General features: G+C 45.7%; 1 protein-coding gene across 1 annotated transcript in view; it reads right to left on the bottom strand.

Annotated features, from left to right (window-relative positions):
- Positions 1-12236, bottom strand: part of MET (MET proto-oncogene, receptor tyrosine kinase) — a 281825-nt gene that overhangs the window by 10733 nt on the left and 258856 nt on the right. Inside the window, exons 17-18 of the mRNA XM_069627931.1 lie at positions 11922-12103; positions 8923-9032 (exon numbers count right to left, since the gene is read on the bottom strand). Of these exons, the coding sequence (XP_069484032.1) occupies positions 8923-9032; positions 11922-12103 (292 nt within the window). The remainder of the gene's footprint in view (positions 1-8922; positions 9033-11921; positions 12104-12236) is intronic.

Raw genomic sequence — 12236 nt, 5'->3', positions numbered from 1 at the left:
GACTGATGAATAAAATACTATAATGTTGATCCTGGTCAGGGGAAGGGAGGTATTCCCCTGGCATTGCAAACTTTTTTTGTGAAACCTTAGATTGCTAGTGGAAGGAAGTCATTATCCCCTGGTGTTCATAGTCACATGTGAAATGAGTGTATCAGGAATCATGTTCCTTGGCACAGTCGTTCCTCGCAAACCACTCCAAAAGTAAACAGTGAAAGAGAGCACACTGGAAGTTGTTTTCTTTGTGGTATTACCTGGCAGGAGAGTGAACCAGGCCTACCAAAAACAAGTCATAGAGAAGTACGGGTCGGGACCCACACCCACAAGAAAATGTTATAAACCCCTTTTCGTGTCTTAGTACTTGGCAGGAGAGTACACCAAGTACACCTGGAGAATGAAGAGAAACCAAGGTCGGGGACCCCTCTCACAATTAGGTCTTTGTTTGCTAAGAAAGGCCAGGGGAAGGGAGTAATTCCCCTGGTGTTGTGAACTATGAACGCCTAAGAAAGGCCAGAGGAAGGGAGCCATTCCCCCTGTGAATGTGAAATGTGAAATCGAGCCTAACAAAGGCCAGGGGAAGGGAGTCACTCCCCCTGGTGTTGTGAACTATGAACGCCTAAGTAAAGCAAGGGCATGGGGGCCATTCCCCCTGTGATTGTGAAATGTGAAATAGAGCCTACGAAAGGCCAGGGGAAGGGAGTCACTCCCCCTGGTGTTGTGAACAAGGAAAGCACAATTAACAAAGGCCAGGAGAAGGAAGTCATTATCCTGGCAAACCAACCCACAAGTAGGATCAGACCAGGAATCCAGGGGAAGGGAGTAATTCCCCCTGGGATATAAAGTACTGAACTTTGTGACGCAGAGCGTTGGAGGATCTACATCCTTTTTGTTTGTAAAGTGCTGGAATCAGGGGAAGGGAGCCATGTCCCCCTGCTGGAGAACTTTCAGCCAGAACTGTTCCACCTAGTCCAGGAGGAGGGAGTCATTCTCCTGGAACAAGATCTTGGTACAACTGTTGAGTTTAGTTACACGTATAAGGAACAGAGATGGAGGCATTTTGACACAGGACGGTGGGTTCTTTAAGTTGATAAGACATCCTGACAGACTCATCAGCACTTTAGTTGTGGCAGAGAAACCCCTCGCAGATATCGGAATATCTCCTTTATCTTCATTGTAAATAAACGTCTATACCAACCACTATGCCACCACTATGCCCTCACTATGCTACCACTATGCCACCTCAGTCTCCTCCTCCGCAACCTACAATGGGCAAAAGCTTTATGCAATCCGGAATTGGTTTAATCCAGAGAAAATGTACGTGCTAAAATGCACTGTGAATCGTGCAGTGTATGTGGTCGGTCTTTGTTCCGCAGAAGTAGATGAACAAAGCATTGTATCTTTGCCTGTAGAAAGTATATTAGTTCAAAGAGCAGGAGGAACATAAGAGATTGCAGTAAATAGTTTTGTGATGTGAAAAACAATGTTAAGTGGCATTAACAGAGTACACAGAAGTGATAAAACATGGAGGGGAAATTTCTAGTAGAAGGAAACAGGGAAGAGGGGCCTTGGTGAAGAGCGCAGTGAGATGGGCGCATACCGCTCGTAGTGGACCCCGACGGTATTATTGATGTTGGTGCGATTGGTGCAAAAGAGATAGTACGAATTTTGGAAAGACGAGGGGAAATTGAGGACTGAGTGTCACGGAGAACGTTTGAAGGGTGTTGATTCTCAGGAGCCAGGCGGGCAAAAGGGACATACCCATGTATAATTTCTGGATTTAAGATGCTTAGCTGCTGCACAATGGTCTCTAAAATACCTCATTCTGTAGCCGCTTAGATCACTTTCCGGATTACACTATTACAGGAGAAGCTATGCAAATGTTTAGGATAAGGACTAACTCCTTGCCAGAGCAACCATTACATGTTTAGAGGTCCCTAAAGAGATGCTCCTGTGACTACCACTGATGGACAAGCACTGGTGGAAGCAGGACCACTTTCCCACCTTTATAGATTTGAAGACAGACTTAATATTCAGTAAATAAATCAGCTGCGGTGGCTCCTGAGATCGCAGCCTCACACTTCCCCTCATTGCCTCCTGCCGGAATGCTTCGTTTTGAAATTGTAGTGTGCACAATCCTCAAATGATCCTATGTGATCTCTCAGATCTGGTGCTGGATTACCTTGGCCCATCACGTCTTTGAAGGGGATGGCACAGAGAAGGACTCTAGTGCTGGGATGTTCCGAGTCCTGTCCTGGATGCATTCCATTCATCTGGACTGTGCTGTTAGGCTCGAAGCTGCCACAGGTTGAAGGCAGCACCGAGCCTAGGTTTGAACTTGGAATGTAGGTTGACATTTACCAAGGAGTCATCAGATTATCCTGCAAATGTAAAGGAGGAGTTTACGCTGCCATGTGATGGATTGGTGCAATATTCTCTTGTATAGTTCTCCCACATATCCTGTGCCTCACTCGACGCCATTTTATGCCTCCTTTTCCACATTCCCACTCTCCGCCCCGTCCCGCCCTAACTTTCCTCCCCTTGCCACTTGCTCTAGCGAGACAAGTTCCCTCAGTGCCCACCCTCTCTTTCCTCCAATGACTAGCGAGGAAAGATTGTGTTGCCTCGTTCAAATCGTGCAGCGGAGTCTGTCCTTACTGTCTAGCTTGCTCTGCATTCAGCCGGGCATTCTCCTCAACAGATAGTGAGGAAAGACTCTTTCCCCGCTATCCATTTCCATTGACGCGACTGCTTTTGCGTCCGATTATTGTGAATCATTTTTGGTCAGTCGGTTTGAAAATCTGCCATTTTTGCATGTTGCAAAAGGGCTCAAGCTAATTAAAATTAGTTTTTACTGCAAACCGATACATTACTACTATACAACCTGGGTCAGAAGAAAAAACACTCCAAATTGTTGTTACTTCCAAACTAAAACAAAGGACATTACTTTATCATGGCCGTGGCCACTAAGGCAGAGCAATTTCCCAACATTTACGTTTGGAGTCGCACCTAGACGGCAGTCCCATCTAATGCTAACCAGACAACAAGCTTAAAAACAGTATTTATGCATTCGTATTCATGGAAGAAATTGGTAATTTCAAACAAAATTGACTTACAAAGTAGGCAATAACAAAGATCAGAGGCAGTCCTGGGGTAAGGTGTTTTTTTTTTATATAAGAGCAGTGATTGCTCCTAGAAGCTGTCATGTTGCCATGTGAGTTGGGAAAACAAAACATTCCAATATTTGTCCTGGCACTCTGGGGCCTCCAGGGGGCTGGCACTCAAAAGACGAAAGCATCCATGCAACTTGCTGTAAGTATAACAGGCCGGATATCAGGCTGAGACATGACATGAAAGACTGCAAGTCTCTGCTAATAGGTTACCAGCAGCCATGCATCCTGCCTGGTATAAGCTCATGCTTTGCGGATATGGCGGTGGGCGTGGCATACAGGCGCGCACCCTGCGCGGCCGCGGGATCCAGATTGAACCCCCAGGCAATACTCCACGCCATTACTGCCGGCATATTTTTACAGGATTATCTGTTCTCATGCTAGCCAGGGTTCATGCCACTGACTGTGCCTTGGGGAGTTTGGAATCAGTTGGTTATTGGGAAGCCGGTCTGTGCGTTAATGAAATTTCTCTGCACTCTATCCTGCACCGTCCGCTGTGAGCTCATTTTAAAAGGATTAGGGGGTCGTCAGCTTCGAACCGGGTGTCACTGGAAGACATACGACTGGGAATTATTGTATAAAATATGCAAGTCGGATCGGGCAGGCTGTATCCCTTTGAAGCGTTTACCTGTTGCCAACATTTCTTCTAAGACCTGTCCGTCAAGGAGAGTGACATCACTTGATGACGGAGCACTTAGAACTCACAAACAGTTCCACTGTATAATTCAGAACCCTCCAGCTCTCGGGAGAGAGTGCTGCCTTTGAGCTACGACCCATCGAACGTGGGACATGCAGAGAGGAGAGATTCCAATGCACAATTAATGTAGTACACTGGTGTGTTTCGGTTTTATGAGGTGTAAAAAAATGTGAAGTTTTTGTGTATTTTAAATGTTTTTAAAGGTTTTAGAAATGTATTGTTTAACAATTGATTATGGACTAATTATGAACTGTAATATTATGTGGAAAAATGTTTGAATTAATATGTCTTTTTGCAAAGGTTTGAATTAACCAAATACAAATAATAAATAAATAATATATAAAGTACACATCCTATTGGATATTTAACCCTTGCGTGACAGATTCGCTTGTAATGATCACCTCTCTTTGAGTGGCTTTCCCTGAAAGATGGTGTTTATAATGGATGTGTTTAATTGCGTTCTTGATCATGTAACTGCCAGATTCACTGCCTTGGGGAACACTATAATCGAGCCAATCTACCTACCAGCATAGTATTCCCGCGACATCGAAATATGACAACAAATCCGGAAAGTTCGATGCCATACTGCCTCTGGAACAAGTTTCCAACGCAGTTAAGACTATCCCACTCTATCCAACACCCCTGGGAGACCTCAAACACCCCACTCTTCAAAGAACATCTCACCAATCGCTGAACACCCAACTGCGCCCTATTTGCAGCCCGTGGCTGCATTGTGTTTGGGCAGCACTCTGTTGCTTCCCATTGCAGGAGCGTTCGGAGGCTCTTCGGTGACGGAGTGGGGTTGTGTCAGCTTTTTCTGGAGTCAAGGCATCATTTTGTTGGGTAGTTTGAGGGGCGGTCTTTGATTGGACTTGGTGTTGTGTTGCCCCCGGGTAAAGCGGCACTGCTGCCAGCTTGGTGCTGATGTTGGTCTTGTGGGTGCTGGGGTCCTGTGCTGTGAGTTTGGATTCCAGCCTATAAGACATAGGGGATTCGTAGATGTGTGCGGTGTGGATGCGCTTGCCAGCGGACACGGCATGAGTCGGCGCAGGTTGGGGGCAAGGGCACTTATTAGTGTATACTTCATGGTTTATTGATCTATGAACATTCCAATCAGGGTTCCTCAGGGCCAACGGGTGATGAAAGAAGTAGCATACTTGATGATGTCATCTGTGGTAACAAAACGCGATCTCAATGCCACTGGGCCTAGTAAAATCGTTGTCTTGTCTTCCCTTGTTCCCCTCCCTTGCCTCGTCGCGCCTTGAAACACTAGTGTATAGGCGCGCTATAAATGTCTTATCATATCATATCATATCATAGTTAATTTGTCTTGACATAAATGCAAATAACTTAAAAGCAAGATCGCAGAAGAAATAAAAGAATTTAACTGCACTTGTATAGACACTGGAAGAGCAAGTAAGACGATCAGATGGCAATGGCACCCAGGAAGCAGATGGCAATGCACCGAGCTGGACATATGGAGTCTATATGAAGGGCTTGGAAGTAAAATATAGACTGTGTAAATAGCGAGTAAAAAAGGATCGAACCTCAAATGATAGAATTGCTATCGGTTTAATTTCGTACAATATGATCGATTGAAACTATACGGTCCTGCAGTTGGCGGCAATCACACAAGATGCAAGGGTCTAGGGCCTAATGATGGGAGTGGGGGCACATGTTGGTCATGCAGGCGGGCACAGCATGGGCTAGGAATCCCCTCACGCATTGATTGAAGAAATAGTCTCATATCTGGATACAAAATGCCCTGGGCAAAGTCTAAGGCCTTCGTGCTTTCAAAATCTTGTTTCGGGGTGGCAGAAGGGGCTTCTTCAGGACTGCATTCCTTGTGATAGCATCAGCTACTGTGGGGTCAGTATCCCTTGGGAGGTCAGGTGTATCTTTCCTGTAGACCAAGTTCAAAATTGATCTGTTATGGTGGGAGAAGCCCACTTTGACCCTCTGGGGCAAATCTAGAGCAGTGAAGATGTGAATATTGCCCAGACTTCTTTGCACGTTCCTGACTGTACCACTGCAGTTGCTAACGAGGGGGTCATCAAAATGGACAAGGCGATTAGGGATTTCGTGTTTGGCTAAGTGGCTACGTGGCGTTGCCTGCCTTTGTGAGTAATATGCAAATCAGCGCATTGAGGGGTATTTGGCCTCTGGAACTTGCACAGTATCCTACAGGGAACAATATTGATACACTACCTTGGGTAATGGTTGAAAGTATCCACTAGATGTGCTGCTGTTAAAGGACAAATAACCTGGGCAGGTCTCCTGTTTGCTGGTAGTTGCATACATGACAAAAGTGTGGAAACCTTACTAAGATGACCTGTGTTCCAATATCTTGATGCTTGATTGAAATCCATATAGGGCAGGGGTATGCAACCTGCGGCTATGCAGATGTTTTGGAATATGTCTCCCATGATCCCCCACCATGGACTATGCTGGCTAGGGCTGGTGGTAGTTGTAGTCCAAACCATCTGGAGATCCAAAGAATGCAGCCCCATGAGATAGGGGAAACCTACTCCTGCAATTCATGGGGCTAAGCTCTACTGCCACAGTTGGTACAGGGCAGTGGCCCTGAGGATGAGGGACACTTGGGCTGACCACAGAATGGTCAATTTTGAGTTTACGAGCGTTAACTATGAACTGGGTAATCGTGAGAAAAAACGATACCGGAAAGAGCAGTCTCCAGGACAACCAATGGGATTGCTGCTCCTCCCCAGCTATATTCACTGCTATCATCAACTCAACGAGTCGTTCGACCTCTTCCATGGTACGTTCTACAAGTGGAAGCTTGAACCTAAGAGATGGCGAGGAAAAGCCTAACAGGGGATGGTGTGTGGTACCAGCTCCTTGATGGTCAGTGGGGCAGAGTATGTAAGCTGGAGCATGGGGGAAATTAGACCTGATATTGTGGCTCACGCAAACAAGGATTATATTTAGGAAATTGGATCACTAGTAAGATATTCCGGTTTAGGCTTTTGGAGCTGTGCTGTTGCTATGGAAGAGCCATTGGCTCGCTGTCACATGTGATATGGAAATGCTCTCCATATTTTCGGACAACATACTGGAAAGGGTTTATTTATTTTTATTTTTAACATTTATGAAAACACCCACACCCGAAGGTATCACGGCGTTGCACCGTACATAAGGAGCAGAGTAGGCAGTAGGAAAGACCAACGTGTGCAAACTGAGGTCAGACGATTTTTTGTATTTGTTAAACAACCATGTCTTGAGTCGGTTTTTTTTAAAGTGGTGAAAGACTGCTCGTTTCTAATGTGTGATTGTAGCACGTTCCAGAGTGTGGGGGCAGTCACACAGAAGCTCGCTCCGCCTGCTCTTTTTTTCTTGAAGCGCTGGAGCTGGACCAGAGTTCACATGCTGGTACATATTCACATGTTGAAACACGTGTGTACGAGCGCGATAGAAATAAAATATCAATCAATCAATCAATGCAGCTGTTCAGGTACAGGGGAGCCTCATTGTCCATGCAGCGATGTGCAACGGTTAGAGTTTTGAATTCCATGCAGGCTTTGATGGGGAGCCAGTGGGATTCACACCTCATGGTCGAGATGAGGTCTGAGCATTTGATCCCCAGAGCAGAGCGCAGTGCTTTATTTTGGAGTAGCTGGAGCTTGGACATGTTGGAGGAGGTAGTGCCCATGAGAAGTACATTGCAGTAGTCAAGTTTCGACAGGATCAGTGCTTGCGCAAGTGGGATGCAATTACTCGGGGAGAGGATCTGTCTACTCAGCGAGATGAGTCTTGCTGTGTAGGTAGTGTAGGCGGCTAGGGCGTTGATATGGCTGGTCATGGTCAGCTCGGCCTTAAGGTGTACACCCAGTGTTTGTATATGTTTGAGTACTGGGATAGAGGTATCAAAAATACAGAAAGAGGAGAAGTTAGCATCCAGGTGCCTGAGTTGGTGTGGGGAGCCTATGGCAAGGAGCTCTGTAATTTAGGCATAGATTGTGGGAGGAAATCCAGTTTTGGGTTGTGGAATAGACAGAGTTGATTTTAATGGAATCCACAGTGTGCTCACCTGAGAGAGGGATAAGGATTTGCGTAGCATCCGTAAAGTCAGTGTAGGTTATTTCTCTGGAGTCGAGGAGGTCAAAGAGGGGTTTGGTGTAGGTATTATACAGTGTGTGCAAGAGGCAGGAATCTTGAGGTGCCCCCTGTGGTACAGAGGTGGCATCCGCTGCTGAGTCCCCGATGAAGACCTGTGTGGTGCAGCCATTAGGAAAGGAGGTGACCCACCGGGTGGCCTCTGGGGAGAAGTGGAAGTGCTGGCTGAGGTGGTGACAAAGTATATTATGATCAACAGATCAAAAGCCGCCAAGATGTCAAGCAGTAGAAGGATAGCTATTTTTTGCCACACCGTGGATAGAATCCATTTGTATTTTCAGGTCAAGTAGGGCAGTTTCTTTACTATGCTTCGGGCGAAAGCATTGTTAACATTGTTTTAGGATGTAAATTAAATAGAATTGGGACAATAAAATTTGATAGTTGCACAAGCTTTCTTCATGAGTCAACAAAGAAGCAGGATTACCAGTAGTAAACAAACAGCCTTGGTAAAGCCTAAGTTGCCGGAAACACCGGTCGGCCCTCAGAACATTTCAATAAATAAAAGCACTTTAATAGAGAACGTTATTTAACACTGTCTATGCTTAATACTTGGATCTGACTTTGAGACAGACTCATTCTTAAAATAAACCTTTAAACAATGTAAGGGTGCTAATGATGTTTTTCACCACGAACTTCAGACAATCTTAGCAATATTGACTTATTCACTCAATGGGCATGTCGGAACGAAGGCAGGTTGAAGCTAGCTCTGAGAATCAGGTGTCATCATCACTCAATTTAATAGCACACAATTTATCACTTATCATCCTCAAAGGGATGAAATGCTGAGTTGGAATTGCCAAGGGATTTGAACTTGCATAGTGCAGGCTGGTCTCATGTGAGACGCATGCCCTTAAATCGCCGGCTATACAGGTTTAAACCCCAAAGCTGCTATTACCCCTTTGTATCGCCTTCCAGAGTAATACTTACATGCAGTTTCTGGCCGCCAGATCTCGGTGCACAAACTTTTTACTGGCAAGATATTCCATGCCTTTCGCCACTTGAAGCCCAAATCCTATTAGATCCTTCACGGTTGGATTCTGAAATATATACGAACAAGTGCAATCTTTACAATCGGGGCAAAAATATTGATTATTGATAATCAAGAATGGCATAAGACATGCTTTTTTTAAAGAATGAAACAATTATGAAATAGAATTACCTAAGCTAAGCACTAATAATACTTCTTGATACTTTGTCCTCCCCCATCTTTTTCACCTGCTGCAAAATGTCACCCGCTACAGTAGTAAAATCCCCCTACCACGCAAACCCTACATCACTGGGGAAGAAAGCGAGGGTAGGGTGAGGGCTGCACGCCTCCAGTGCCTAGGGATTAATTTCTACTTCATAGAGTCCTCTGGTAGCTGGAAGCTGCACAAAAGAGAAGAGCGTTAGGGACCGCATTGGAGTGCTCTATTGTGTGGTAAGTTACCGCTGCCAAAGTCGGAGCTCCTGAGCCGAAAAAGTCTAACGAGGTGAAAGGTCACTCAGCACATAATAGAGTCTCATGCTAAGGGCTCTGTTCCTAATACGGGCCTGTGAAGGGGCAGAAAAGGGCAGCCTTGCTGGGGGCTTCCTGTGGGAGGGCTTCTGCATGCCTCCTTGCCTAGGGCCCAGTGCACACACTTTACAAAAGGAAACTTGGAATACATGCTGTTAGAGATGGTTAAAGTCCTTACTCCAAGATCTCTGATTGGCTACAGAGCTGGAAACAGTGAAAGGAATAAAATAAAAGCATGGGAGGTAGGCTTTTATGGGTGGTTAAAGACTGCATTTCAGGCTTGCCGATTGGCTAGAGAGCTGGAAACAGTGAGAAGAACAAAGGACACGCCTGGCATGCAGGATTCTATTGGTGGTTAGAGCCTGTGTGCTACACTTTCGGATTTCTAAAAGAGAAATAATCATTCCCTAGTCCTACCCAGGTGTCTTGATGGATTTGAAACCCCCATTGTATGCATTTAAAGTAGCATCGTATTTAGATGGACTGTCACTGCTGCCATTGGGGCAGGCTAAACAGAATCGGGGGGGGGGAGTGGTGGTGGAGACTGGTCCATCAGCCTGAGTCCAGATTCTCTGTAAATGGATGCTAGGACTGAAATTAGAAGTACACTCTATAGACACTGAAGGAGAGCCACATTGTTCCTGTTTTTAATTCTGCACCCCTATTTCCCTCCTGGGTATTATTTGCTATTTAGAGGCTGCAGGGGGCCCCAAAACCACGGTTAAGTGATGTTTACCGGTACCCCAGAATTAATGAATATAGGTTCTGATAATGCCACAATGCCACTGCCCTTCTCTCATCCAATTAAGATCTTGGTAACATGAAAGGAACCCAAGACTATGAAGATTCTGAGATGAAAGTCTAAAGGGATCTATTTCTCCTCTTCTTCTTTTGACTTCTCATCGACCATGGGGGCATCTGGTTCTGGACTGAGCGAGCCCCGTCACTAGGGATTGGGAAGACTTCCATTAATACTGGGAGGCACCATTGCGGGCCCCAGACAATGATGAAGGGGACTGTTGGGGAGCAATGTTCCCTCTGTGCTGTGCGCGCTTGCCCAGCTTCCCCTTGGGTGCCACTCAGAAGAGTTTTAGCAGCACACACAGACAAATTGCACCATCTCAAGAATTAATAAGGCACAACCCGCAGTAGGTTTTCTTTCTCTCTAAATAAAGCAAACTTACACTAACTAGTCTCGATCTTCTGGAATAGCGTACTTACAGCAACACTCTGTGCAAGCACAACCTTAACCTAAAAACCCTAAAAACAGAATACACCCTCAAGAGGTTAAAAGCAAGTACGGAAATCTGTGTCCATGAACAGAATGTCTAACATATGCCTGCAGACATTAACCAAATAACCTTCCCTCCAAACCCATGACTCATAAATGCATGCTATCACACTTCTGGCTTCTAAATATAATTGTAATTTTTATAATACGCATAATACCAGCGAGTGGTTTCTAAGCGCGGGATGGGGATTTGAGGTGCACTGCGTTGTCCTGCTTCCGAGACAAACGCGTTGCGACTGAGCTTTCCTTCCTCACTTATGACTCTAATGTCTGCCACATGGCACATTTGGCTGTTACTGGACAACCTTGAATCTTCCTACCTGGGCTCTGCAAAAGGGCCTCAGACTTATCGTCCACGTGTTTTATGTTTGTTTGAATATGACTAATGTTCAAGTGCCAACATTTGTTCTGGCCACATTGTAATTTCATTTGCTTGGCCTGCAAGGAATTATGGGTATGGAATATGCCTGGCACTACTCATACATAGCATTAGGGCAACGGATACACAGACATCTACAATGTCTTTCCGACAAGTTCAGAGTATGGCAGGGGATGGGTGTACTTGCTTCAATGGCTTCAAGGCACTACGTTTCATATCCTGTGGCTGCCCAGGTCAATGTTAAAATAGATTATATTTTTTCAGACATGATATTATTGGACGCATATGTCCTGAAAGTGTCTAATTTTGCCGCGAGGCATCTGTGTACATCCTAATTAGAAGGGGCGGGGCAGTAAGGCCAGTCCTCCCCTAGGTCCCACTGGATCCCAGGCAAACCCTTTTTGTTTGTCGTAGCACTCTGGGACCCCAGAGGCCCTTGGGCGAGTTGGCGCGTTACTAAAAATGACAATAAATAAATAAATAAATAAATGGTGGCCACAGGCATACAAGATAAAGAGCACAATTGTTTGTGAATACAAAACAGCCTTCCAGGTGTTTTGGCCTAGAGCTCCCATCAACCCCAGCCTGCATAGATAGTGCCGAGAGATCATGGGGGTTGCAGGCCAAAACAGCAGGACGGTGACATCTGGCTACCCTTGAACGAAAGAGTAGACAAGGATTGCCCACAAAGGATTTCCAAACGTGTCTTCTCTAGCTAGACTTCTTGGTTGCGCGACACACAGAGGCGCAAGACTTACGTGGGTTTCATTGCGTATGAAGTTGCGCAGGTCCCCGTGCTTCATGTAGGGCAGCACCACCAGTGGAGAGCCTTCATTGGGCAGGCAGATGCCCATCAGGGACAGCACGTTTGCGTGCACAAAATCCTTCATGATAATGCCCTCTTTCAGGAACTGGGCCACCTCGTCTATGTCTGTAATCCCTGGAAATTGCAGAGGGAGAGAAACACCTCATCAGAACCATTCCCTGATGATCAGGGTCCAGCGCAAGCAGATACCACGCGCGAAACCGCGCAAAGGTGTGATATAGTACATTTGGAAAACAAGACAAGTTAG

The sequence above is a fragment of the Ambystoma mexicanum genome, chromosome 12 (assembly GCF_040938575.1).
Source record: "Ambystoma mexicanum isolate Mex_15411 chromosome 12, UKY_AmexF1_1, whole genome shotgun sequence".
Taxonomy (NCBI): domain Eukaryota; kingdom Metazoa; phylum Chordata; class Amphibia; order Caudata; family Ambystomatidae; genus Ambystoma; species Ambystoma mexicanum.
Note: the sequence above shows the minus strand (reverse complement) of the source record. Positions and strands in the feature narration are given on the sequence as shown.